Here is a 27,165-nt window from a genome sequence, read left to right as displayed (position 1 = left end):
TCCCTCATCCCTCCCCAGGCACCCAGTGGGACAGGCACCCTCACCCAATGAAACCCACCAGGATCTAAACTAAATTCTTCCTCCTTTTGTGTTCAAATTTATATAATTATTTTTGGAATAAGTAGTACATTTAAACTTTTCAAAATTTAAGACACCAAAAACGTGCCATAAAAAAAAAAATCTCTACCTCAGCACACAGCTCCTTAGTTCTGCTCCCAGGAGACAACCAATCTAAATTCCTGTTAAAATAATTAAACTTAATTGCTTCCCCCTTATAAAAGTCATGAGCATTCAGAGCAAAAGCTAACTTAAAAAGAAAAAAAACCACCTTGGAACACACAAAAGTACAAACTGAAAACCTCACCCTCAATGCCGCCATCCAGAGATACTCAGCATTTTAGCCTATGTCCTCCTAGACTGCTTTCAACGCACACCCACTCTACAAAAAATGAAAACAAAATGCAAGAGGAGATTCACAACATTGATTTTTCAACATCTCACTAGAATCTCAGAAGTGTTTCCTCATATCTTCTTCCTTAAATGACTTTAATAGCTCTGTGATCTTCCACAGACAATGATTTATTTAAGCAGACCACAGAGATGGGCATTTGGGATTTCTACATTTTCCTTACTAGAAGCAGATGGGCCCTGTGACTCCACTATAACAAATTCCTAGAAGAAATGCTGGGTCACAGAATATGACCACTTTTTAATATCCTGGCCTAGACCCCTAGATACCTATCACAAACCACCCTCTAGTCAACTGCCTCGATCAGCAGGACTAGGTGTCCAACCCAAATTTAGAGCTATTTAAGAAAAGGCCAAGAAGTCTTGGTTCATAACCTTCTGAACAGCAGCTGTGAGGGCCTTAATCCCACCTCCAAATCTAGACTAAGGCCAAAGGCCTCCTCTGGGCTGGCAACCTGCCTTGTTTACCCAGCCACAGCCCTCACCTGTGCCCATCCCAGTCCAAGGTGAGTCAGCTGAACAGGGGACAGGCACCACCCTTCCCAGAGCAGGAAGCCAGCTGAGACAGGGCTATGTTTCAGGGAGGGAAACAGATTCAGCAGCGGCAGCAGCTGGAAAAAGTCGTGGAGCAGCACCTGGCCTGCAGGTAAGCGCTGGGGGCCCTGACCCAATCCTGGCTGGGATTGGGATGAGTGAGACCTGCTCTCACCCTGTCCCCTTGCCTCCCTGCCCCTTCCCTTCTGGGACTTCCCAGGCAGCTTCCTTTCGAAGTGCTTCACTCCAGGCAGTCAAGTGTGAAGTGGGGTTTCTTCTTCTGATCCCAGCCCTGGGCCAGGTTTGATTGAGGGCTGAGTGATTTTCTTCACCCAGACATCATGAGGGCCCCCGATGCCTTCTGACTGCCCATGACTGTGCTCAAGGAGATGAGACCCACACTTTGCTCCTTGAAAAGCCAATTCCAGCAGAAACCAGAGGCTGCAGGCAGGCAAAAAGCCCATTTCTCCCAAGGAATCCACAGCTCAGGCCGACTTCTCTGGCCTGAGGCTGTTTCTATCAAAAAACCTTCCTGCTACAGCACTGAAACACCTGCTGGGGAACTGCGCCAGGGGCTTCACCTTTCTAAGAACTGGCTTCATCTGGAGACTGAAAATAGCCCACAAAGTCAGGAGAATGGAATGACATACTGGACACAGGAGCCAGTGCATGCTCTCCTCAGCAGGGTCTCAGAAAATGGGGCAGAAAACGAGCCTGGTATGGGCTGGGCGGGCACTAGACAGGCAGCTTCACATACAGTGGCCCAAGCTCATGACAATTCCACCACCATCACTTCCCACCTGGGCTCCTGCTCCCACTCCTGCCCTGTAGCCCATCCTCCAAACATCAGCCGGAGGAGGCCTGTCAAAATAACCCTTGGACCTTGGCACTCTGCTGCTCCAAATCCCCCAGTGGCTCCCATCTCACTACAGTAAATGCCAAAGTCCTCACCATGATCTCCAGGCCCTCCAGGATCTGGCCCCTCTCACTTCTCCAGCCCCCTCCCCACTACTCCTCCTTACTCCCTCTCTGCACAACTGGTTTCTCACTGGCAGATGCCCTCTAAACACAACACCAACTCCCAGAGGCTCTGCAATGGCCGTGCCCACCCTTTAGGCCTTTCCTTAAATGTCACCCCACCCAGCCAGCAAGGCTTCTGAACTTCCTGACACGATCCTCCATCCAGCTCTTTCTCTCCAGTGCCTCCCACCATCTAACACAGCACACAAAGTCACAGAGCCTATTTATCCAGCTCTTCCCCCAAAGACAGTACATTTGGGGACCAATTCTTCTTTCCTTCACTGCTGATACCTAGAACAGTACTCAAACTTAGTAGATGCTGAGTAAGCATTGAAACAATGAATAAACAGCTTTTACTGAATGCCTATTATGTGCTAGGTACTGTGCTAAATGCTTTCCATATACACCTTATCTCTTTTTAAAAATCTTTCAGTCTCCAGACAACTGTGATGCAACTATTGTTATCCAGATTACAAAGGAAGAAATGACATTCAAAGGGGATTTGCCTATGCTGTGCTCTCACAAGTCAGAAGCAGTCAGTCCGAACCCTGCCCTGCCTGGGCCGGGGTTCAGGCGTGTCTGCTTGAGGAATTCACAGCTTTTCTCCAGCACGCAGTGCAGCCCTGAGAGGAGGAGCGGGGGTACATGCTGGTGGCCTAGCAACAGCTTCTTCTATTCAGACTCACCATATCCCTGGGCTAATTTGGCCTTCCAGGAGCTATTCCTCTAACACTCTAACCCACGCTTCCCTCCCGCGCACTGTCTTGTAAAGGATGGATGAGCTGTCCACAGGAACGAGTGGGAGTCCCATCACTTCAGCTCTTTGGAACAAAGTGTTCCAAAGAGTGTTCTCACTCTAAGTTCAAAGATGGGGGCTGAAGTCCCCTTGTCAGCCCTGTTGATCTCCGAAGCCCAACTATTGGTTTGTTGTGGGTGTTTTTATTGCTTATAATATCAAAAAGTACAGAAGCTCAGGGATGGAAATCTGGAAAGGGCTGTGGGAGAGGAAAATTCCTTTGGGAGAGAGGGGTTAGGTGGGTTCTTTTCCTTTCAGAGGAGCCAATTACTTGTGGGAAGCCCTCAGCACAGAACTGAGCAAACTTCCACTGTCAGATTATAGGAGCCAGGCAGCCTTTCAATCTAACTCGTTAGGGCCATGGTTTCTCTCCCTTTCCAGGCCCAGGTTATTCTTCGAAAGACTTTCCACTTATTGACTGCAAACACAGACAGGCATGGGAAGAAAGACTGTATATTTAGGATATCAGGCTTTCTCTTCTCTCTAGAATGCCTGCTTTCCACTCCTTTCAGAAATAGTAATGGGACGCCTGTTGTGTGCCAGGCCCTGTGCTCAGCACGGGGGTTAACAAATGAGTGACATTTCCTGACCAGTGAGAGAGATGAGCAAACAAACACAGCACAGTGGAAATCCAACCCAGGAAATGCAGAAGGCCTTGCTCATAGTAGGTGATTAATAAACACTTGTGGAATATATGATGAAGAGGCAAATATAACAAATGCTGTCGTCTAGGGAAGGGAGGCTTGCCAATCTCCATGGGTACCTGTCGGGGAAAGCTTTGAACTGGAGGAAGAGTTCACAACAAGGAAAAGAGAGAAGGCATGAATGAGTCTTAAGACAGAGGGAATAGCACCTGCAAAAGCATGGAGGCATGAACTAGCAGGCTGAGTTTTAGGACTCAACCTGAAGTAGTCTGGAATAAATGAACTTCATGATGAGTGTGCAGAAGAATGAGGTGGTGAGAATAGAAACATTACCAGAAGTCAAGTCACAGAGATTTGAAGGCAAGAACCAGGTATGGCTTCAGAAGGGAAAGGGAGGAGCTGAGGATAACTCCCAGATTTCTGACACAGCCCATGGGTGGATTTAGTGGGACTGCTGTGGAGGCGTGGCACAGCTGGGGAAAATCATGAGTCCAGTTTGGATAATCTGCGAGGTAAACGGGATCCAGAAGGCAACTGGACTCTCAGGCCTGGGCCTCCCTGTCCCTGGAATAGCACACTCTCTTCCCACTTGAACATCCATCCTACACGGCCAGTCAAGGTCTTCTTCCTTCCTCCAGGAGACCTTCCTGATTGCCCTAGCCTTCCTCCTATACGCCAAATCCAACTGCCTGAGTCCCTCATAACAGGCTTTCGGTCTGATTTTGCTGTGGGAACTGATCTGCCCGGCCAAGCCAAGAACCCTTCCCTAGGCAGCAGAAGCCCAATCACCCAGTCACTGGTGGGTGGGACCCGGGGTGAATCTGCGTAGAGTGGGGCGGGGCATTTTTAGCTCAACACTGGGTCAGAAGTCACGGCCAGACAGGAAACGGGTGAGAAAGGGTGGGAGGAAGGGTGACGTCAGAATTGGTAGGAAATACCTCGGGACTTGACGCTTCCGAAACCAAAGGGAGAGCAAAAGCAGCCGGGTGCGCGTGGGCCGACCTGGCTCTCCTCCCTTCCCACGGCTGCCTTAGTACAGAATCTTATAAGTCCTCCTCCTTCGGAGGCTACAAATGGTGTTCCGAAGCCAGGGGAGTTTAAAGCTCGATTTCACCCGCGTAGCCTCCAATCCGGTAAAGAGGGGCCGCGGAGCCCGACCGAGCCTTCCCTTCCTATCCCTTACTCTGCTGCTTTACCTGATCTATTTTTGTGGATGCCGGCGCCAGCTACAGGCGCCCGGAGAAAGCACGAGGCCGGGTGGACTCCAGTAACCCAAGCGCCAAGGAGGCCGCCATTTTCCACTCCGCAGCCGCTAGGGATCGTGGGAGTCACCCCTAACCGCGCACGGGCCCGGGTGGGCGAAACGCATGCGCTGTAGAAGTTGCCGCGTCACTTGGCGGGGTTTCTGCGCAGGCGCCGTAGCCCATAGCAACCGCCGTAACCTGTAGCAACCGGAAGATGTCGCTTCCGGCTGGTTTGAGGCTGCGAAGAGGGTTGTAGTCGTTTCGAGATCATGGAACGATGTGACAGATGGGAAACTGAGGCTGGGGTGGAGGCAGGCCCTAGGGACCGTTGCGTTGGACCTCTCCTGTGGCGCGGTGGATGGAGTTTGTGGCTCGTGGCTCCTGTTTCCCAAAGCAGGAAATTGAGGCCGAGGGAAGGGACAGGTTCGTCCTGAGGCTGCAGCCTAGGTGATGGTTCCCCGGGTAAAAAATCAATATGATGCCCTTTCTTTATAAAGGAGAAGGCAGGGAAATGAAAGTAATTTCTAATAAAAGAATATGCATTTCACTTTGTAAAAGCTGAGGCTGGCTTACACCCGATCATGCTTGTACCCAACTTAGGAGTCAGCTTAGATTTACTAGAAGACAATATTCAACTGAATTTTGCCAACAGTTTGTATCTGAAATCTTGAGTCAAAGGCTAAACATATTTATATAAAAGCGTGGAGTCACTGTAACAGCTACACATGCGCACAGACGTGGGCATGCTGTTCAGGTGACTCACCCGTGGTGAGCAGGGTGGGCAGTGATTTTCCAGAATGGTGAGCAAAGTGTAACTCCCCACAATCAACCTGATGTATGCATTTCCAGACAATCTAGTGTGTATTAAAACTAGGGAAAAATTCATTGTGATTGTATACACAACCAATTATAACAGATTTTTTGCTTACTTGAAGGTTTGGCAGGATATCTGAAAGCTGTACGGGACAGGACCATTTGTTATGGTGACTGTAATGGACTGTCCCATTCATTACAGGAGTTTCATATCCCTGCTCCCCCCGACAGGGATATGACTGTCCTCTCAGTCTTGTGACACCCCAAAATGCCCACATATAGATCGAGACTATCCTGGCTAACACGGTGAAACCCCGTCTCTACTAAAAATACAAAAAATTAGCCGGGCGCGGTGGTGGGCGCCTGTAGCCCCAGCTACTCGGGAGGCTGAGGCAGGAGACTGGCGTGAACCCGGGAGGCGGAGCTTGCAGTGAGCCGAGATCGCGCCACTGCACTCCCGCCTGGGCGAAAGAGCGAGACTCTGTCTCAAAAAAAAAAAAAAAAAAGCCCACATAAATTTCCAATCTGTTCCTTGGAAAACCACTGATGTATTCACTCAAATAATTTTTGCTAGCATACGTGAGCTGGGCAGTGTCGTGGTGGGGAATGATCGTGTGTGAACGGGAGAGAGCTCCTGCCCTTATGAGTGAGGTCCAGTGTAAGAAAATACCCAGATATTAATCACATAATATGATAAATAGCTTGGCAACAGGGGCAGTACAGGTCAGGGGTGGAATACACGGGAAGACCCAGCCAGGCAGCCTGGGTATCATGCAGCCTGGAAAAGCCAAGCAGAGAAGTAGCATCTGAACTGAGCCTTGAAGGAACATCACACCAAGGAGGATGATGTGCAAAGCAGAGGGACCAGCACGCCTGACACACAGTGGACACTCAAATGTTTTGAACGATTGAATGAAACACAGCATGTTCGCTGGCAGGGAACCGTTCCCCACTATATTGTGAGCTGCTACAAGGCAGGGGATACAGTATGCCTTCTCTATCCCCAGGTTTCGCATCCATGGATCCAACCAACTGTAGACAGAAAATATTTAAAAATAAAAAAATAAAAATACAACAAAAAATTCAAATAAAAATAAAGTATAACTTTGTTTAGCATTTACATTGTATTAGGTATTGTAAGTAATCTAGAGACGATTTAAAGTATACAGAAGAATGTGCATAAGTTATATGCAATTATTATGCCACTTTATGTAAGGGACGTAAGCATCTGTGGATGTTGGTATCCAAGGGTTGGGGAGTGAGGGTCCTGGAACCTAGCCCAAGGAACGACTGTACCTGTTTTCTCACTTCCCCGCATCCCAGCACTGAGATGGGACCCAGAGAAGGTGGCAGTGGTGAAAGGGTCTCAGACACAGAAAAAGGGTTATGTGATCTGGCCCGGGAGTGATTTCCAGGAAATGGATCTCTGACTCCCTGCTCTCCCAGGGGACAGCTGACAAAAATATAAGTGCTCTACTGCTTAAATGTTAGGAAAATCAGGGCAGGAGTGGCTGCTTATTTTCACATCTGCTGTTCATGCATGGTCCTGGTGGCAGGTCATGATTTGGCAGATGATAGCTGCTGAGGACTGTCCCAAGATTAAAAATCTCATAGCATGTGTACACAGCGGAGAAGGCCATAAGCAAAGGGGTCTCTTCCCCCAGGTGGTCTAAAGGAAGTCAGAGCCAGACTCCCTCCCCTCCTAGGAAATTCCTGTCCTGTTGGGATGGTCATTTCTACCCCAAAGGCCAGGCTAGGGCAAGGGTCTGGAACTGGCTGCCTCCAGGAACCAAGCAGGCAACGTAAATCAGTGAAGAGCTGATGGGCACTTGGGGAAACAGGAAAGCACGTACAGCCCCATTTACGAGGGAGGCTGTGACTCAGCCGGGCTGAGTGTTGCCACGCACTATTCCAGCTCTTGCCTTGCCAAATGTTTATATTTTTTCAATACAAGTAAGAAGTGACGAATTTTATATTTCCAGATTTTTAAATATTGGCACTAGTTCAGATTTTAAAAACAAAAGGCTTGGCATAGTGGCTCACGCCTGTAATCCCAACACTTTGGGAGACCGAAGCGGGCAAATTGCTTGAGCCCAGGAGTTCAAGACCAGCTTGCGCAACATGCTGAAACCCTGTCTCTACAAAAAATACAAAAATTAACCAGGTGTGGTGGCATGCACCTATATCCCAGCTACTTGGCAAGCCGAGGTGGGAGGATGGCTTCAGCCCGGGAGTTAGAGATTGCAGTGAGCCACGATCGCGCCACTATACTCCAGCTTTGGCAACAGAGTGAGACTCTGTCTCAAAATAATAATAAAACAGGACTGTGAGAGGCACATTTGGGACTTCTGGTCCTTGTTTCATCCAGGAAGGTGGGTGTTCTTAGGTTAGTAGAGTTTTACTTTACAAGGAGAAAAGTGGAAGCCCAGGTAGAATGCGTTGCTTCTGGCAATATTATTGAGCTAGCCTCCATGCTAAGGGTTAGAGGCTTCACAGCAAATGAGAAGCCCCTGTTCCTGCCATCTTGGAACTCCTAAGGAGGTAGACAGACAAGTAAAGAGGCAATCACAGGAGTGGTGAATATGCAACAGGGGTAGGACATGGAGCAGGGGCTAAGGGTAGCACAAATCAAAGCAGGATTCCTGTAAGAGGAGCTCGCTGATGTGAGACTTGAAAATTATTAGGAGTTGGCCAAGCAAGGAACAGGGAGAGGAGGGGTATTCCAGATAGAAGGAATAACACATGCAAAAGAGACAGGAGGGAATCACATTCAAGGACGTGAAAGTAGCTCATTGTGGCTGGAGCTGAAAGTAGCAGCTGAAAGGACATAAGGCAAGAAATGAAGCTGGAGAGGTAGACAAGGGTTGCAAACAAATATCTATTGGGACTTGGCACCAGCGATTACAATGGTCTGGGTGTAACAGCCAATAGAGGATGGTGGACTGGGTCACCCTGGAGTCTGCTGCTACTCAATTGTAGCTACTCTGCTACAGCCTAGGGTTGCCAAAGCTTCCTGTTTTTCAGGAGCAGTGGGAAATTCGATTATTAAATCCAGTACCTTCAGCTTTGTGTTTAAGCTGCCAATCTGAACGTTTACAGTACTCCACAAGGTCAAATAAAATCTATTTCCATCTGGCCCTGGGCCCACCAGTTCCAATCTCTGGTGGAATCGTGAAGGCCCTGTGAGCCACTTTAAGGAGAGTACATTACCAAGGCAGGGGAGCCACTGAGGGGCTTTCAGCCAGGGCATGACTTCCCAAGTGTGTACACAAAGGGCCTGGTGGCTGCTGTCTGGAGAGCAGCAAGAGGGCAAGAGGGGAGGCAACAGCATGTTTGGAGGGTGTTGTGGCACCTGGAGAGGGCCAGGGAGATGATGGGGACCTGCACAACATGGGATGTGGGAGAGATGGGATTTGATGACAGATAAGAAGGGATAGTGGGGGTGGGGCCAAGGATGACACAGGGGTCAAGGCAGCAGGTGCAGAGGGAGGAGAAGGAGCAGTGATGGATGAGGATGACCTCAGCGCGCCTGTGGTCACTCAGGGAGGTGCCCAGCGGATCTGATCCTGGGAAGCCTGGAGTCACATCACTCAGGCACAGGACCCTCAGTTTCCTGCGCCACCAGCGGGCATTCCTTTATCATGTGTACCTATCACATGTTCGTTCAGTGGGGTGAATAGGACACACCTTGACCCCTCAGAACTGCAGTCAGGACAAGTGGTGAGTTCAGGCAAGAGGCTGGCCCAGTGCTGTCCCGGAGGGCAGGGTCCTGGATGGGAGGGGCAGTGACCGTATTGCCTGGGAGCCAGGGGAGGCATGTCCCACAGGAACCGAGGGTGACAAGGAGGTTGGGCAGGGGCTCCAGTTGGAGTGGACTGCCTCAGCGAAACCTGGAGGTGTGACAGAGCCAGTGGTTAGTGGGTAAAGGGAAGGAACCCAGAAAGGCAGACTGCTCCTTCCCCACATTTCATCAGGAAGGGAATAAAACATTTCTTGAGAGATCATCATTCCTTTCACTTTCTCTGGGCACCTTGCTCAGAGGTCCTGCTGATTCTCCCTGGGACAATGAGAAGGTGTTTAGTAAATAAGTGCTCATGGTGCCTCTCCACCCGCCCCCCATTCCCTCCTCCCTCTGGAGCAGTGCCCTGTTGAGTGTCTAAGTTCTGCTACAGTTTGTGTGAGAGTCTTTATAAATTTCCTACTGGTCTTACTTCATTGTGGCCAAGATTAAAAGTTGACAGTGAGGCTGGAGATGGGTGGAATACAGCAGAGTTCAAATATCAAGAGGGGATTAGGGGCGGAGATCAGGGAGGGATTTTAAGTGCCCTGCTGCCTTTCCATTTGAATACTAAGTTCCAACCCACTTGCTGTTGCGGATGTCTGTGCCTCCTTTCAAGGGGGCATCATCTGCATCCTTATCCTTCCCCACCCTTTGCACTCTGCAGGGTGTTCCGAGAATCAGCCATGTCATCCCTGTACCCATCTCTAGAGGACCTAAAAGTGGACCAAGCCATTCAGGTAAGTCGCCAGGCCCCACTGGCCTGGACTCCCTGAAAGGGACTTTGGGGATTACCCTGGAAGGTGCTGGGTATTGGGGCCACTTGGAGATTCCTGTAGGCCTCAGGGCATGTAGGTCTCCACTGCAGGGCCTGCTGGGCAGAGAAGACATCCAGGGGGCAATGCCAATGGCGTTACAGCAAGAATGGAAAAGACCAAGCAGCGCACGCATACCTCTCTCCTGCCCGCTCTGTCCTGCCCAGGCCCAGCTCTCCCTCCCTCCAGGATGGGCAGGCCCCATGCTCTAAGGCTTTCAGAGGAAGCAAGACTAGTGGGCATAGGCATTGGTCTGCTCAGCCCCCAGAAGCCCCCTTCTTCCTCCATCCCAGCACTCTGTGGTTCCAGTGGGTTTTGAGAAATTGAGACTTTTCAGCTGAGAACTTGGTTGGGAGATGGGCCTTGATGTTCTGCCTGTTGCAGGCAGTAAATGGGCTGTGACATAGGGTGGGTCACAGTCCCCCAGAGCTTCCTCCCAGGAAAAGACACATCTGCGGAGGCCACGTTTACGTGATCTTGAGCGCTGAGGGTTGGTGGACACTCCCCCCACACCCCAGGCCCACTCACACTCCTAATGCACAGACCCTGGCCTCATGGAGCTCCAGGCTCTGGGGTTCCTGGGGTCCTGGCCACAGCTGACCAGTGCTCCCTGCTCCTCCCCAGGCCCAGGCCAGAGCCTCACCCAAGATGCCAGCCCTGCCAGTCCAGGCAGCAGCCATTTCCCCACCACCAGGTGAGTGAGCTGGGATGAGGGGCTCTTGGGTGCCAAGTCCTTTCAGGGAAGAGGTCATCAGGGAAGCTTGGCAATGCCAAAGGTATGGGAGGCTCCAGGGTTAAGGACTGAACATGGTGGGAGGAGAGGACCAGGCTTCCAGTTGCCACCCACCTCTTACTGCCTGGGTGACCTGGGCTGAGTCACCTCACCTTCCAGAGCCCGTGCCCATGCTGTTCCCCTCCCTCCTTGACTGCTTGGCGAACCCCTGTTTATCCTTCCAAACCCAGCTCAAGTTAGGGAAGCTGTGGCTTCTCTGATGCCCCCAGCAAGGCTACCTTGAGAATGTGATATCATTTGTGGGGCCTCTGTCTATATAAACGACTTGAGTCACCTCAAATCAGCATTTCAGCACCATTCTGCTGATCCGATCTCATGTGCCCCCAGGAATGAAATACCACACTTGTCAGACTTCCTTGCTGGAACTGTGGCTGGCCTGGGGTGGGGGCAGGTGGGGGAGAAGTGGACGGCAGATGGCGGCTTAAAGAGACCAGGGGCCAGAACCCCACTTGCCTTATTCAGCTCAGGCTTCCGTAACAAAATACCATAGGCTGGATGGCTTCAACAGCAGAAATGTATATTCCCACAGCTCTGGAGGCTGGAAGCCCAAGATCAAGGTTCTGGCCAGTTCAGTTTCTGGTGAGGGCTCCTTTTCTGGCTTGCAGATGGCCACCCTCTGGCTGAGTCCTTACATGGCCTTTCCTCAGTGCACTTGCTAAAGAGAGAGAGAGAGAGAGAGAACAAGAACACGAGAGAGATACAGCATGAGAGTGCATGCATGAACCCTCTGTTTTCTCTTCTTATAAGGACACAAATCCTTATAAGAAGGGATTAGGACCCTGCCAGTCCTGGTGGGAACCATTCGCTGAGGGATGCAGAGGTTTCTGGGTGTCAAATAAAGTCAGTGGAGTTGAATAGCAAAGTGGTGCATGAGAACTCGGTGTCCCACCCTGCACCTGGGCCCTCTGAGGAGCGTTCACCAGTGAGTGTTCCTGGGGATACCCCGCAGTCTTGGAAATAAACACCATTCCCAGGCTCCATTTCTTAATAAAAATGAGCAGCCACAGGGGAGCCAGGCAGGTATAGGGAAGCACATGTCTTCGAATAACACATTTATTCTTCCTTCTTTCCCTATCAGTTTTGTACCCAAACTTGGCAGAACTGGAAAATTATATGGGTCTTTCCCTCTCCAGCCAAGAAGTCCAGCAGAGCCTGCTTCAGATTCCGGAGGGTGACAGTGTATGTATTTGGCTTCTGCCTGCTGCAGGCACAGAACCTCCCAATCCTCCCTCTTTCCTGGTCTTGCCATTTCAACAGATCTTCTTTCTTTCTGTGTTTGGACCTCCCCTCTCCCCAGCACTCTGGTGGCTCTGTTTCTCGATGGCACCATTCATTTTGAGGCTTCATGAAAACCACTGTGGGCTTTCATGGTTTCAGATCTTCCCACAAGCCTTGGGGCTGGAGAACCAGGGCTTGCCCTTTGACCTTGGGCCTGAGCTGGATGAGAAGGGAGGTCATTAAGCCCAGCGTGAACCTGGGGGCATCAAAAGCAGGGCTGCCTGCATGGATAAGCAGAGCCGAGAGGGCAGGAGCTCGTCACCCAGCTCTGGTCCCCAAATTAAACAACATGGCTTCGGGGAGCAAAAGACACCATCACAGAAATATATGCTACTGAAAACATATTTACATGTAAAACCAGTCCCCACCTAAGCCCCTTGCCAGTTAGCTCTAGTATCCCTGCGTCCCACCTGTCAGTCTTCCTGCCAGGCTCATCCTGAGCCAATGAAACTGAAAGTACAAACTGCAAAGTTTTCTAAGGCTGGGGAATTTCATGAAGTTGATGGATATGATGATAGAGAACTGTCACAGACACATACAAAGCCACTGCCAAAACAAGGATCTGACAGGAGAAAATCCACAAGGATGAGGCCATGTGGGACCCTGAGAAGAACTGATGGCACCCTGGAGTGTTTCTCCACAGTGGCCCCCGTTCATGGTCGTGCTGTGAAAGGCAGACATGAAGCAAAGAAGGTCCTTCTGTAGGCAGCCCCACTGTCATCACTCTTTGTTCCTATAATTAAGATATAAATGCATTCAACCTTAATTTTGATAAAATATAAGATGATGAATACATTTTTATAATTTAAAATTTTGTATGTCTTTTAACTTTTTATTGTTAAACAGTAGATTCCCAGGAAGATGCAAAGTGAGTACAGAGAAGTTGTTAGTACCCTTCACCCAGTTTCCTCAATGGTTACGTTTTCCATAGCTGTAGTACACTATCAAAACCAGGAGTCTTACGCGGGTACAGTGTGTCTTTAGTTCTATGTCATTTCATCAGTGTGTAGATTCATGTAACCAATACCGCAATCTATAAGAACTAGTTCATCACCACAACCACCTCCCTCCCAGGCTGCTTCTGTATAGTCATGCCTACCTGCTCGCCACCCTCCCTAATCCCTGGCATCCAGCCCTCTGTTTTCCATCTCTATAATTTTGTCATTTCAGAATGTTATATAAGTGGAATCATGCAGTATGTGACCATTTGAGGTTGGCTTTTTTCACTCAGCACAGTACCCTCTAGATCCATCCAGGCCGTTGTGTGTGTCAATAATAGTTCATTCCTTTTTACTGCTGAGTAGTATTCCACGATGTGAATGTACCAGGGTTTGTTTAACCTGTTGAAGAATAGCTAAGTTGTTTCCAGTTTTTGGTGGTTATAAACAAAGTTATTCTTATACAGGTTTTTGTATAGACATAACGTTTTCATTTCTCTAGGATAAATGCCCAAAGTGCAATTGCTGGGCTGTATGACAAGTGTATGTTTAAATTTTTTAAAGAAACTGCCACCAGTTGTGGTGGCACATGCCTGCAATCCCAGTACTTTGGGAGGCTGAGACAGGTGGATCACTTGAGCCCAGAAGTTTGAGACCAGCCTGGGCAGCAGGGTGAAATCCTATCTCTACAAAAAAAATACAAAAATTAGCCAGGTATGGTGGCTTGTGCCTGTAGTCCCAGCTACTCAGGAGGCTGAGGCAGGAGGATTGCTTGAGCCCAGGAGGTGGAAGCTGCAGTGAGCCAAGATCACACCACTGCACTCCAGCCTGGGTGACAGAGAGAGACCCTGTCTCAAGAAGAAACTGCCAAACTATTTCCTGGAGTGGCTGTACCATTTTACTTTGCTGTGAGCAATACATGAGTGCTCCAGTTTCTTCATGACTTCACCAGAATTTAGTGTTATTACTATTTTATATTTTAGCCACTATGATAGGTGTAGTGATGGCTCATCATGGTCTTAATTTGCATTTCCCTGACACCTGATGATGTGGACCATCTTTTCGTGTGCTTATTACCATCTGCATATTCTTTTTGGTAAAATGTTTCTTCATATATTTTACTCATTTTCTAAATGGCTTGTTTTCTTCTTGTTTTTTGAGACAGGGTCTCACTCTATTGTCCAGGCTGCAGTGCAGTGGTGCAATCACAGGTCACTGCAGCCTCCACCTCCCAGGTCAGGTGATCCACCCGCCTCAGCCTCCCGAGTAGCTGGGACCACGGGTGCACACCATCATGCCCAGCTAATTTTCTCTTATTATTGTTATTTTTATTTTTTGTAGAGACAAGGTCTTGCTATGTTGGCCAGGCTGGGGCTTGTTTGTAGTGTTTTGGGAGTTCTTTATATATTCTAAAGGCGTTTGTCAGATATGTGGTTTATATTTTCTCTGTCTGTAGCTTAACAGTTCTGAATTTTGATGAGGTCCAGTTTATTGATTTTTTTTTTCTTTTGTGGCTCATACTTTGTAAATAAATATTTAACAAGCCCTAAGTCAGGAAGATTTTCTCCTTCCTGTTCTTCTAAAATGGTTATAGTTTTATGTTTTGCGTTTAAATTTATGATTGAATTTGAGTTAATTTTTTTGTAAGGAGTTAGGTTTCAGTCAAAGTTCATATTTTTGCCATGGTTGCACCATTTGCTTTTTTTGTTGTTTTGTTTGTTTGTTTGTTTTGAGATGGGGTTTTACTCTGTCACCCAGGCGGGAGTGCAGTGACATGATCTTGGCTCAGTGCAACCTCCACCGCCCGGGCTCAAGTGATCCTCCCATCTCAGCCTCCTGAGTATCTGGGACCATAGGCATGTTCCAGCACTCCCGGCTAATTTTTGTATTTTTGTAGAGATGAGGTTTCACCCTGTTGCCCAGGCTGGTCTTGAACTCCTGACCTCAGCTGATCTCCCCGTGTTGGCCTCCCAAAGTGCTGAGATTACAGGCATGAGCCACTGCGCCCAGCCAACACCATTTGTTGAAAGCACTCTTGCAAAAAGCAGTTGACTTTACTCATTTGAGGCTATTTCTGGATTTTCTACTTTGTTCCACCGATACTTGTCTATCCCTTCACCAATACCACACTGTCTTGATTATTGTAGCTATATAATAAGTCTTGAAATTTGGTAGTGATTCCTCTCACTATTCTTTTTGTCAGAATTGTTTCAGCTATTCTAAATTCCTTTGTCTTTTCATATGACGTTTAGATTAACCTTGCCTGGATCTACAAAACATCTTGTAGAGATTTTAATAGAAATGGTGTTATATCTGTATATCAATTTGGCGACAATTGACAGCTTTACTAATTCTTTCAACCCGTGAATACAGAGAATCTTCCATTTATTTAGGTCTTCTTTGATATCTTTTATCAATATTTTGTCGTTTTCAGCATACAATTTCTGTATGTTTTGTTAGATTTACACAATACGTATTTCTTTTTGTTGTTCTTATTTTTAAGTTTTGTTTTGTTTTGTTTTTGTTTTTAATAGAGATGGGAGTCTTGCTTTTTTGCCCGTGCTGGTCTTGAACTCCTGGCCTCAAGTAATCCTCTGGCCTTGGTCTCCCAAAATGCTGGGATTACAGGAGTGAGCCACTGAGCTCGGCCTCTTTTTTTTTTTTTTTTTTTTTTTTTGAGTGATTGTAAGTGGTATTGTATTGTATTTCTTTTCTTTTTTTTTTTTTTTTTTTTGAGGTGGAGTCTTGCTCTGTCACCTAGGCTGGACTGAGCAGTGGCTCAGTCTTGGCTCACTGCGACCTCCACCTCCTAGGTTCATGTAATTCTCCTACCTCAGCCACCTGAGTAGCAGGGACTACAGGTGCTTGCCACCAGCCCAGCCAATTTTTGTGTTTTTAGTAGAGAGGAGGTTTCAACAGTTGCCCAGGCTGGTCTTGAACTCCTGAGCTCAAGTGATCCACCTTGGCCTCAGCCTCCCAAAGTGCTGGGACTACAGGCATGAGCCACCACGCCCAGCCTGGTGTTGTATTTTAAATTTCAGTTTACGTGTGTTCGTTGTTAGTATACAGAAGTACAATTGAATCTTATATGTTAATTTTGTATCCCAGGACCTTGCTAAACTCTTTTATTTGATCTAGGAGTTTATTTGTAGATTCTTCGGGATTTTCTAGTAGACCATCATGCCGTCTATAAATAGGGACCGTTTTATTTCTTCTCTTCTGATCTGTGTGATCCCCCCTCTTTTCTTGCCTGCTGTGCTGGCTAGGTCTTCCAGTACCATCTTTAACAGTGTTGGGAGAGTGAAGTTCCTTGCCTTTTTCTGCATCATTAATTTTTATATTTTTACATTTTTTTAAGACAAAAATCCAGTCCTTTTATCCCCTGCTGCTCACTATTTACTGTGACTTTTTCTATTTTAAGTGGGTTTTAAAGGAGTCTTTTCCTGATGCCAGTTTCCCTTGGAAAATGAAGGGCATCTTCCTGTATCCGTGCCCCTTCTCTCCCCATTTCCCTGGCTTTTTAGGGTCATGGACTTTGACGCCCCCTAGTGGCCGCGTGGAGCCACGTCTCCTCTTGCCCCTAGGGGAGAAGTGTGGACTGGGGATGTGGTGGGACCCGGGGACGGCTCCATCCTCCTTTCCCCATCCCTACCCCCACTCCGGTGTCTCCTGAGGCACAGGGTCCCCACGGGCCTGGCTGACCCCCTGCTCCCTGGTGTCTGCAGACAGCGGTCTCGGGCCCCGGGCCCGGCCAGATGGTGGCACCGGTATCCGGGTACAGCCTGGGCGTGCGGCGAGCGGAGATCAAGCCAGGGGTGCGCGAGATCCACCTGTGCAAGGACGAGCGCGGCAAGACCGGGCTGAGGCTGCGGAAGGTCGACCAGGTAGGGCGCAGGGGCTGGGTGGGAAGAGGAGCTCGAGCTGCACGCACTCTCCCGCCAGGCCTCAGAGCTCCGAGGTCCGGTCCACAGTAAGGAAGGTGCAGAGCGGGCCTCCTAACCACAGCGGCCAGGCTCTTGCCCCCAGTCCCTCCTCCCCGAGACCCGGGCGGGGCTGGTGCTGGGTTGCGCAGGGCCCTCTACCGGCCTCTCCGTGGGCTTCCGTCGCTCGGAGGAGCCTCACTTCCCCACCTGCCCTTCACTGCCCGGGGCATCTAGCTTCCAGGCGACGGTGTAGACAGCGGACGCCAGGGAAGCCTATGCCTTCGTGAATGGTACAGTAGAGTGTTTCGGAGTGCAGCCCCAGGCCAGGGTTGAAATCCTGACTCACCTGCTTCCTAACTATGAGGCCTAGAGTGTTTCCTCCCCGGTAAATGGGGTAACCTTGGTGCCTGCCATGCAGAGCTGTGTCCCTGGCACCCTGTAGGCTCCTGGAGTATCAGGAGGAAAACAACAGCTTGGAAGAGGGATCTGTGCCTAGGGTGGGCCAGGGACGCTGACTCTGGGGCCCTGCCTCCCCCAGGGGCTCTTTGTGCAGTTGGTCCAGGCCAACACCCCCGCATCCCTTGTGGGGCTGCGCTTTGGGGACCAGATTCTGCAGATTGACGGGTGTGACTGTGCTGGGTGGAGCTCACACAAAGCCCATCAGGTGGTGAAGAAGGCATCGGGCGATAAGATTGTCATGGTGGTTCGGGACAGGTGAGTAGCCAGGCCCGGGCAGCCTCTGCGTCTGACCCCAGCCATGTCCCCAGGACAGCTCACTGTCCCTCCTGCCAGGCCGTTCCAGCGGACTGTCACCATGCACAAGGACAGCATGGGCCACGTCGGCTTCGTGATCAGGAAGGGGAAGATTGTCTCTCTGGTCAAAGGGAGTTCTGCAGCCCGCAACGGGCTCCTCACCAACCACTACGTGTGTGAGGTGGACGGGCAGAATGTTATCGGGCTGAAGGTAGGCTGGTGGCCGCGCCAGGGAGGGACTGCCGGGTGGTGGGAGGGCTCAGGTCTTTGAGCAGCTCGCTTACCCCACCTGAGCCTCAGTGTCCTCTTCCTAAGGTTGCTGTGAGGGTTCAGTAAGACGGTGTTCGTAGAGCTGGGTGCGGTGACTCACGTCTGTAATCCCAGTGCTTTGGGAGGCCAAAGCAGGAGGATCACTTAAGTCCAGGAGTACGAGACCAGTCTGGGCAATGTGAAACCCTCTTTCCACAAAAAAAACTAAAAAATTAGCCATGCGTGGTGGTGCACGCCTGTAGTCCTAGCTACTCAGGAGGCTGAGGTGGGAGGACTATTTGAGTCTGGGAGGTCAAGGATGCAGTGAGCTATGATTATGCCACTGCACTCCAGCCTGGGCAACAGAGAGAGACCCTGTCTCCAAAAAAAAAAAAGTGCTAGGCACATAGTAGGTGCTTAATAAATAATAGCTATTGCTGGCTGCACGGGCACCGCCTTGCTCTGTATGGCACTTTTTTGGCATAGTGGATCATGTTCAGTAGTAGGAATGTTTTAGAAAATTGTTATTCAGAAATCCATAGAGTCATGAGGCTCTTCAGAACTGGGTTTGTCCCAGCCAGCCACACTTCTTGAGATCATTTGTCTTTTCAAAGTTTATTTCCACCTGTGGCCATCACTAGTCCTGTCTAGCACATCTTCTCACACTTATTTTCGAACAACCAAGAAAACACATAACCAGATTACATACATGTGTAAAGTAAAGGTCAATAGGCTCTGAGTAAGGGCCAGAGGCTCTTCTATGGCCACAATGTTAGTGTTTGGACTGCCTGGCACGCTTTGCATAGAGACTTTTAATTTCTTGTTCTTCCCATGATCTAAGTGGTGTTTGCAGGCCCATCTCTTTTTATCAAGCAAGCAAATGTAAGAGGATGTAAGAGGAGGAGGACCCTTATGGCCCTGGTGGCAGCAGGAGCCAGAGGGTGGATGGGTACGCCTAATACCTCCCCCAGGATGGGGAGGTATTTATGCTTTGAGGCCAGAACTCAAATGTGACTGTGGGCTTGGTGAGTCTCTGGGAGCCCTTGGAAGGGGGAGGAGAACCGCATTGATGAGGCCCTGTTATGCGTCAGGCTCACACCACTGGCCTTCAAGCTGAGGGTGGGAAGAGGCATGCTCATGTGACCAAGGAGATCCTTAGGTGGGAGACTCATGTTCTCACTCAAGCAAGACCTTACCTGGGAGTCTGCTGGGACCCTCATCTGACAGGCTCGGGGTCCGAGACAGCCCTGCCCTGCAGTCAGGCATCAGTGGTGTCCTCTAGCAGTGGCCATGCTGACCCCTCCACAGAGGGGCCTGTAGAGTTGCCCCTGGTCCCCACTCCTTAGGGTGATCGCTTACTTGCCTCCTCTCTAGGACAAAAAGATCATGGAGATTCTGGCCACGGCTGGGAACGTTGTCACCCTGACCATCATCCCCAGTGTGATCTATGAGCACATGGTCAAAAGGTAAGGCTGCACCCCTCCTTACCCCTCCTCTGCCATCCCCCTCACCTCCTGGCCTCCCAGGTGCACCTGGCTCAGCCACCTCCACTTTCTCAGCGCTGACACAGGGCACAGACTCAGCCAGCTCCATCCTCCCTTCCCCTCCCTCCAAGGTAGCTTGTGGCTTCTGGTGATTCAAAAGTCTTAGAACTGGGAGTGAAGGCCCACATGGGATGCACTGGCTCAGAAGGGGGTGGAGGTTGCTGGCGGGCAGAGAGAAGGAGCTGCCAACTTGGCCACCGTTGTTGCTGTATCCAGGTTGTCTCCAATCCTGCTCCACCACACCATGGACCACTCCATCCCAGATGCCTGAAGCCACTGGAGGGCAGGGCGGGCAGGGCGGGCTTCCCGCCCTCCTGCAGCAAAGGGCAACCACCCTCGGATGATGGGTTGCAGCCGGCCTGCTGCTTAAGGTGGGGGCTGCCATGAGGGGGGCGTGTCCAGGAGGGTGACCATGGGATGGCGTGGGTCTGTCGCTTATACACACAGGCCTCCTTGGAGCCTCAGACTCCAAGCTGGGCTGAGGCTCAGGCAGGGCCCACAGGCAGCCGATTCTCTTGTGCTGATTTAAATGCTGGACACAGAGGCAGGCTGTTTAAACACTGCTTAAAGTTGCAACTGGGCCCCTTTCAAGAAATTTTGCTCTACCAGGAAAATGGTCACACATTTTAAGAGAACAGAGCTACATTCTTTGTGAGAGCTTTTTCCTTGCCTTGACTTGCTCTTTGTCACAGACTGCATAAGTTGTCAGCCTTGACTATCTTTTGAATAAAGACCTGATTTTAAACAAAACCCTGTCCGCAAAGGTAATTGATTCCCCCAAAACTATCGAAAATAAAATAAAAAGGTAATTGAAAATTCTGGAATCCTTGGTCCCCTGACGTGCCAGGGCTGGTTTCCTCTTAAACCTTGGTGAGACCAGGGCCTTTTCTACGCGTGGCCTCTGAGAGCCATGATTCGGCTCTGCCTCTGTCACGTGCCGCCTGCCAGCCTGGCATGGGGATGACTGGAACTGGGGACAGGATGGAACTGTGGGGACGGGGTAGGACTGTGGGGCAGCGGGGCTGGCAGAGGGAGCACTGGCTTTGGGGCACCCCCCGTGTGACCGTGGCTGCTTCTGCTTCTGCAAAGTGGGCATGAGAAGCCACTTCAGGGGGTGTTGGGGAGGGTGAAACGCGATGTGCTCACGGTGCCCAGCAGGGTGTGCCATGTGGGGTCAGGGGGAGGTGGCTCCAGACCCTGAGCCTGACCCCAAGAGGGCAGTGGTGCCTCAGCCCCACGCAGCTCTCTGCTTCCCTGCACGTCAGAGATGATCGCTGCCCGCGTGGCTTTTTCCTGTGCGAGTGTTGTGACCCCTGCACTGGAGGAAGACGGTGTGAACCCTCCCACTGCCCCACTTAGAGAAACCACCCAGTATAAAGAAAACAGGCCAAGGGGCTTGCTGTGTTTTCATGCTTTAATTCAGAGTTGACTGCTGCAGGTAAAACTCTGTCTGAACAAAAGGACAAAGGAGACAAGAGTCAAGATCCCTCCCCGCCTCCCCACTTCCCACATCCCCTGAATTCTTCGTGAAGGGGATGGCCTAATATGGGAGTGCACTGTGACCCGTTTGCATTGTCCCCTAGGTCAGAGAGGGGGTTGTGAGTTCTCTGGGCAGAGGCCCCTGGGTAGGCCTTGGCCCCAGAACCTTGCAGTTTGTCCCACCCCTCCCCAAAGTGCTGTAAGATAGCCTGCGCTTGTGGCAAATGGGAAGGGTGTGTCAGTGAGAAGCTAAGTGATCCCCTTGGGAGAAATCTACAATAAACTCCACTCAAGCCCAGCTCTCTGTGCAGAGCCCAGGCCCCAGCGTCTGATTCCTGCCTGAGCCTGGACTGGCCGGGCAGTAGGGCCACTCTGGCCCGAGCCTTAGAACTCAGAAGAAGCCACGTCTGGCAGCTAGGCTCCAGAATGTGGTTCCTGGGAACTCTGTTCCTCAGGACCTCATCAGCTCTGGCCAGACACTGGGGAAAGGGGAGGCCCCAAAGATTTCTGTTTCAGAGGCTGAGGGCAGGAGGAAAAGGTCGCAGCCCAACGGGAGGAGGTATTAGGCAGGAAGGAAAAGGGTCGCTGTGGAGGGTGAGGCTCTCTCAGGGGGAGGCCCTGCCCCATCTTTGCCCTCCCAGCCTCATCTGTACCCTACCTCTTCAGGGAATGGCACCTGAGCAGCAGCTGCCGCACTTCCACCACCTGGAGCCGCACAGGCAGCCTGCACCTTTGCATAGATGCGGGATCTGAGCACACACACACGCACTCCAGAGCTGGACCGGGGCCACCAGCCGCCACAGTCCCAGGGCCTGTCCCAGGGCTGAGTGGGGAGCTGCTCCCTCCACTGACAAGAAGAAAAGCCCATCGAAGGCCCCAGGAGAACCCCTGAAAGAGAGGACCCTCAACACTGTGGGCCAGGGCCCTCATGACCCACACCGGTGGTCTCAGGCCAGAACAGGAGTAGAGGGCTGCTGCTGGCTACACTCACCTCCTCCACAGGCCTCAGGCCCAACCACAGTCCACTTCTCCACAGGTGGCTTCTCTAGCAGCAGAGACAGAGTAGACTGTGGCCCCAGCCCTGTCACATCCACCAAAACACAAGACACGATAGGAAGGCCACAGACGCAAGACACAGACAGGAGCAGGGGGGCTTGAAGCTTGACTAAATTCCAGTGGTGAAAAATAGAGAGATTTTATGTTGTCAAATATAGTTCATAGATTTCTTTTCTCGGCAAAGCTTTGACTACGTCTAAGGAGACTACGCAGCTCCATGAGTGCGCGGCACAGGAGGCTGGGTCCGCGGCCAGTCCCGGCTTGGCTTTGGATTGGTTTTGTCCACTGCCCCCTCCGTGGCATGGCCACAGTGTCCTGCGCGGACAGCCCCAGCCAGGCCTCAGGCATCTGGGTTTGGTTTGGCTGGGCTGGGGCATATTCCACAAAGGTTGGCTGGTCTGAGGCCCTGACCAAGGCAGGGGGAGCTTTGGAGGCACAAAGCGTGTGGCAGAGGGGGCTCCTGCCCCGAGGGCTGGGCCAGCCGACCCCTCCCAGTGCATGCAGGTGCCCCGCCTCGTGGGGAGGGCACCAAGCAGAAGGGCAGAGCCCATGAGTCAGGCAATGGCTGTTGGAGCATTGGGGTGAGGGCAAGTAACCTTGGCAGAGAACCAGTGTGGCCCTTAGGCCAGAGGGGCGAGTAAGACACAGGGTCCCTCCAACCCCCAAGATGTGGGGCCCAGCCTCTGAAAAGTGGGTGGGACAACCAGATGGGTGTAACCCCTGTCGGGGAAGAGGAGTGAGTTTACTTGGTAAAATAATAATGGTAATAAGAATGTCAGCAGCGTGGCTGGGGGACTCAGTATGGTCCCGGGAAAAGAGTTGGGGCAGTGAACTTCCCAGGCCGACTGGCCTTGGGCTGGGAGCAGGGAGGCTGCAGGGCACCTGCCTGCTCTGCCACGCCCCTGTCTGGGAAACCTATCCCAGGACACCCTGCTTTGGCCTGGACGAACATCGTGGCTTCAGTACGCGCCATCCTGCGATTCATCCTGCCAGAATCCCCCACCCTCCTCCAGAGGCAGAGAGGTTTAAGGTTTAGGAACCCTCATCTCAGACAGCAAGCAACAACCTCACTGGAGACCCTTGGATGACTGAGAACCAACCCCAAAGTGAACATAGTGCAAAGCAGAAGTTGGGCCCGAGGGCCCCAGAGAAACTCGGGGCAAGTTTCTGGGGGCAGTCATGGCCTCTGGCTTTTTCAGCAAGCTGTGGGTTCCTGAGTCCAGCCCTGCCTCCCAGCCTGCAGATGAGATGGCCTCACCTTGGAAGGCTGGGGGAGCCCCCTTGGGCTTCTGCCTCTGCCTCCTCTTTTTGTGCTGGTGGATTCTCCAGCTGGGAGCTGGGACTCAGGCAGGCCCTCCTACCCCAGCACTGAGCTTGCCGGGCTTAGCTGCCTCACAGGAATAATGACTGACACACCCAGAAGTGCCAGGAGGAAAGGGATGACGGGAAGGCCTGGGATGAACAGACAGACACAGAACCCATACTGCCCTCTGCCACCTTGCGCCCAGCCCCGTCTCTCCTCCAGCCTGTGACCTTGACCGAGCTCCTGAGTCCCAAGGTGGGGAGCGGTCTGGGGAGGCTGGAACGCCGGCCGGCCCAGTGGTTCTGGCCTCTGCTCTGAGCCCTAGGTCAGTGATCTGCACTTCAGGCCATTGCTGCCTCCATTTGAGGAGAGAGTGCTGGCCCAGGAGCCTGGGCTGTGGGCAAGGTGGCTTGGAAGAGACAGCATGGAGTGAGCAGGGCACTGGACAGGACAGTGCAGGGCAGGGGCCTGTGGACAACTCAAGCCGGGCTTCCCCAGATGAAGACAGCCAGAGACTTCCTGAGCAGGGCTGGCCCTGTCTGAAAGGCCAGGGGGAGAGAGGGGCCGGGTTGGCCCTCGCTCCCTCCCCTCCCTGCAATTTGTCCAGCTGGTGTGCCTCCTGCCTTGGGTCCCCCTTCCCTGCTCTCCATCGAAGCTTTGGGATGTCTTTCTCCAACCCCTGCTCCTGCCACGAGACTGTTTTAACACCTTGAAAAAAAACAGTTCCACACCCAAAACTAAATAAATAAGACGATGCCCATGGGAGAAGGGAGGGGGGAACGGCATCCCTACAATCAGTGGTCAGGCTGCAGGCGCCGCTGCCGGAATGGGCTCCCTCAGAGCTGGGAGCCGCTGCCCGCTGGGCTGGGACTCGGCTGGCTCAGCGAGCGGCAGCTGATCCTGCGGATGGAGTGCAAGGCCACAGTGCAGCAGCCCCGCAGCAGGGAGCTGATGTTGTAGATGGGCTGGCCCTGGCGCCGCTGGGAGCGGCAAAGCCAGGCCACCGTGGGCACAGCTGGCACCACCACAGCCAGCAGATCCACGATGTAGTGGCGGCTCCAGTAGCTCTTGGGCTCCTTCTCAGCCACAGCAGCCTCCTCCTCCTCCTCCTCCATGGGGCACACCACGCTCACCGACTGGCCAGGGTTGGGGTTGGCACCAGGCCGCTGTGGGGTGGGTCCGCGGGTGATGGGCTCTGGGGCCTCTAGCTCGTCACCCACTGTCACCACCACTGCTGAGTTGGGGTCTCTGGGCCCTGGAGGGTGGGCATCCAGCTCTGGGCACCTGTCCCCTGACTCAGGGTCTGTCCCACAGACCTGGGCCTGGTTCACTTTCTCCAGGATGGTGTCAAGGTCAGGCTGGTACTGCACGAAGTCTGTCTGGATGGCACGCTCCTGCATGCAGCTGGCCTGCACACCAGCCTCCATGCCACACAGCAGCTTCTCATAGGTGTTGCTGGCGGGGAAGCGGGGGCCCAGGCCGAAGGAGCTGTGCAGCGAGGTCTCCTCGGTGCCACAGTCCAGCCCTGACGACAGCAGGCTGCTGGCCTCTAGCACGTCCGTCCGGCTCAGTGTGTCATCGGCTGCTGCAAAGCCACTGTCTGCCCCATCCTCAGCAGAGCCGCTGGAGGGATCACCCGGCTGGCGGTCACCACAGACGGCTGGGTCACTCAGCTTGGTGTAGGTGGAGCTGCGGGTGAGGGAGCGGGCAGGGGACCCACCGGCTGACTCCCCGGTGCCATCCTCCTTGGCCATGCCATTCTGGGCCACCTCCATGCTGTGCAGCAGCGTCTCCAGCTTCTTGTTCTGGATGTTGATGTCCACGAAGTACTTCTGCAGCCCCTTGTCCTTGTCAATCAGGTTGTTCTTGACAGTATCGATGACCTGCTTGAGCTGCTTGATCTCCTTTCGGGCCTCCTTCAGGGCCAGCTGGGCCTCCACGCGGTGGCACTCCTCCTCAATCCAGTCCTCCTGCATGCGTGACAGCTGCGTCTTCAGGTCATCAATCTCTGTGTCCCTGCGAGCCAAGGAGACACACACACGCTCACTGCCTGCCTGCCTGGTCTGTCACCGCCAAGTAGAGGCAGGAAGAGGACAATGTTGCCAAGGATGAAGGGCCCTGTGCTGCTGCGGCTCAGAACCCAAAACAGAAGGACAAACTCAACGCCTTTTTATTATAGTAGGGAGTGAGAGTGGCCGGGGAGAGGGGCTGAGGGGTGAAGACAGGAGAAGCCTCTGCCTGGAGAGAGAAGAAAGGTCGGGAGGAGACACCACTCGAATTCCCTCCCCCACCCCCCACCCCCAGAATTTAGATGACTCTCAACATTCAAATCCATCATCTAGAGAAGAGACTAGACAACAAAGATACTTATAAGTTTTGTAGCTACTGCTATAAAAACCTAATAAAATCTTAATGTGAAACAACAAAAACTAGGCAGAAAATCTCTGCTCTATAGAAAGTGATGTAGCCTCCTAGTACCCACTAAAGCAGGTTGCAGAAAGTTTCAGTGGAGGAATATTTGGCCAGAGACCCCTGGGGAGAGAAATGACAGCTTTCAATGTTGGAGGAGGCTGATGATTTTACATCATCCCTCACACAGAGCGATGAGAAGTGGTGGGTGGAACGAGGAGAGTGATGAGAACAGGGTGGCTCTCATCTATCCACGCTAGAAGCTTCTTCTTTGTATCTTTGTATCTCCTTGTATCTTGTATCTTAAAGAGGAAAGGCTGAAAAGATCAACGAGAAAGGCACAGAGTTACTCCTGAGCGATGGGAGCAAGCACCAGGTGAACAAGACAGTCGGCAGACTCTTGTCCAGAAATGCTCAGGCTTTTCAAATTCCTGAGTCAAAGATGAATCCAGGGGTGCAAGGGGAGGGAGATAAGTTAGAAAAATATGCCATCAGGTCTAGAGGTAAAACCAGAGTGAGACAGAATGGCGACTGATTAACACTAGTGAGGAAGAAGGAAAATCATCCAGGAGACATCAAACCCTGTCCCGGGCATTCTCACTCACTTCCTAGTGGCAGCCCACATGAGCCCCCTCAGCCTAAACCCTAAATTCCCATCAGTAAAATCTACAAATGCCCGTGCCTGTCACTCTGGGGTTTATCAGCCCAGCAGAATGATCGTCCCAGATCAAGCACCATATACTTTTCAAAGCCAGATCAGAAATTTCCTTCAGGAAATGGGCCCAGGAATCTCATTCCACAATATGCTGGAGGGACTGGGGGCTGAGGGGATGCAGCGGCCACGAAGGTCAGCAATGGTATCACCTAGAAGGGGCCCACCTACCCATCAGGACACAGCTGGAGCTGCTTAGAGTGCCAATAACAGACAAGGCAACAGGTACTGAGGGGCGGGAGATACTTGGCCTTCACCCTTCCTGCCTCCAGGTGGGGGGCCCACTCTAGGTAACCCTCTTGGCCTCTCACCCTGCTCCTCACGCACACCTCACCCTGGGAGAAAGAGTGAGTTTGAAAGAAGGAACTGGGCATGATCCGCTCAGCCAGTCTCTGCCTCTCTCTCCTTGGGGCCCAGCCAAACCCCAGGGAGCCATGGCTTTGATCCTTGTCCACGCCTCAGTGGATATCACATCTGAAGTGCGTCTTGAAGGGTAAGTTTGCCCAGGGAGCAAGATAGAGGGCAGGGCATCTCAAGTAGTGGGGACACAGATACGAAAGCACAGAGGTGCAAAAAGCACATGGTGTCTTTGAGGAACAGAAGGTGGGCCACTGCA

At 51.8% G+C, this 27,165-nt stretch overlaps 2 protein-coding genes across 13 annotated transcripts in view; one reads left to right on the top strand and one right to left on the bottom strand.

Moving 5' to 3' along the window:
• Positions 1-1,070: 1,070 nt before the first annotated feature.
• SDCBP2 (syndecan binding protein 2) lies at positions 1,071-20,340 on the top strand. The gene is made up of 9 exons (XM_030826632.1): positions 1,071-1,114; positions 9,965-10,037; positions 10,737-10,806; positions 11,984-12,084; positions 16,847-17,005; positions 17,583-17,758; positions 17,837-18,008; positions 19,421-19,512; positions 19,807-20,340. Exons 2-9 carry the CDS (start codon positions 9,984-9,986, stop codon positions 19,859-19,861), a joined length of 879 nt encoding a protein of 292 aa, XP_030682492.1. The 5' UTR covers positions 1,071-1,114; positions 9,965-9,983; the 3' UTR covers positions 19,862-20,340.
• Positions 20,341-20,986: 646 nt separating this feature from the next.
• SNPH (syntaphilin) overlaps positions 20,987-27,165 on the bottom strand; it is a 41,762-nt gene continuing 35,583 nt past the window's right edge. For all 12 annotated transcript variants that reach the window (XM_030826628.1, XM_030826619.1, XM_030826623.1 and 9 more), the window contains one exon: positions 20,987-25,444. In XM_030826628.1, coding sequence (XP_030682488.1) covers positions 24,265-25,444 — 1,180 coding nt within the window. In that variant the 3' untranslated portion in view covers positions 20,987-24,264. The remainder of the gene's footprint in view (positions 25,445-27,165) is intronic.

Source organism: Nomascus leucogenys, chromosome 13 (genome assembly GCF_006542625.1).
Source record: "Nomascus leucogenys isolate Asia chromosome 13, Asia_NLE_v1, whole genome shotgun sequence".
NCBI lineage: Eukaryota > Metazoa > Chordata > Mammalia > Primates > Hylobatidae > Nomascus > Nomascus leucogenys.
This window is presented reverse-complemented; position numbering and strand designations above follow the sequence as displayed.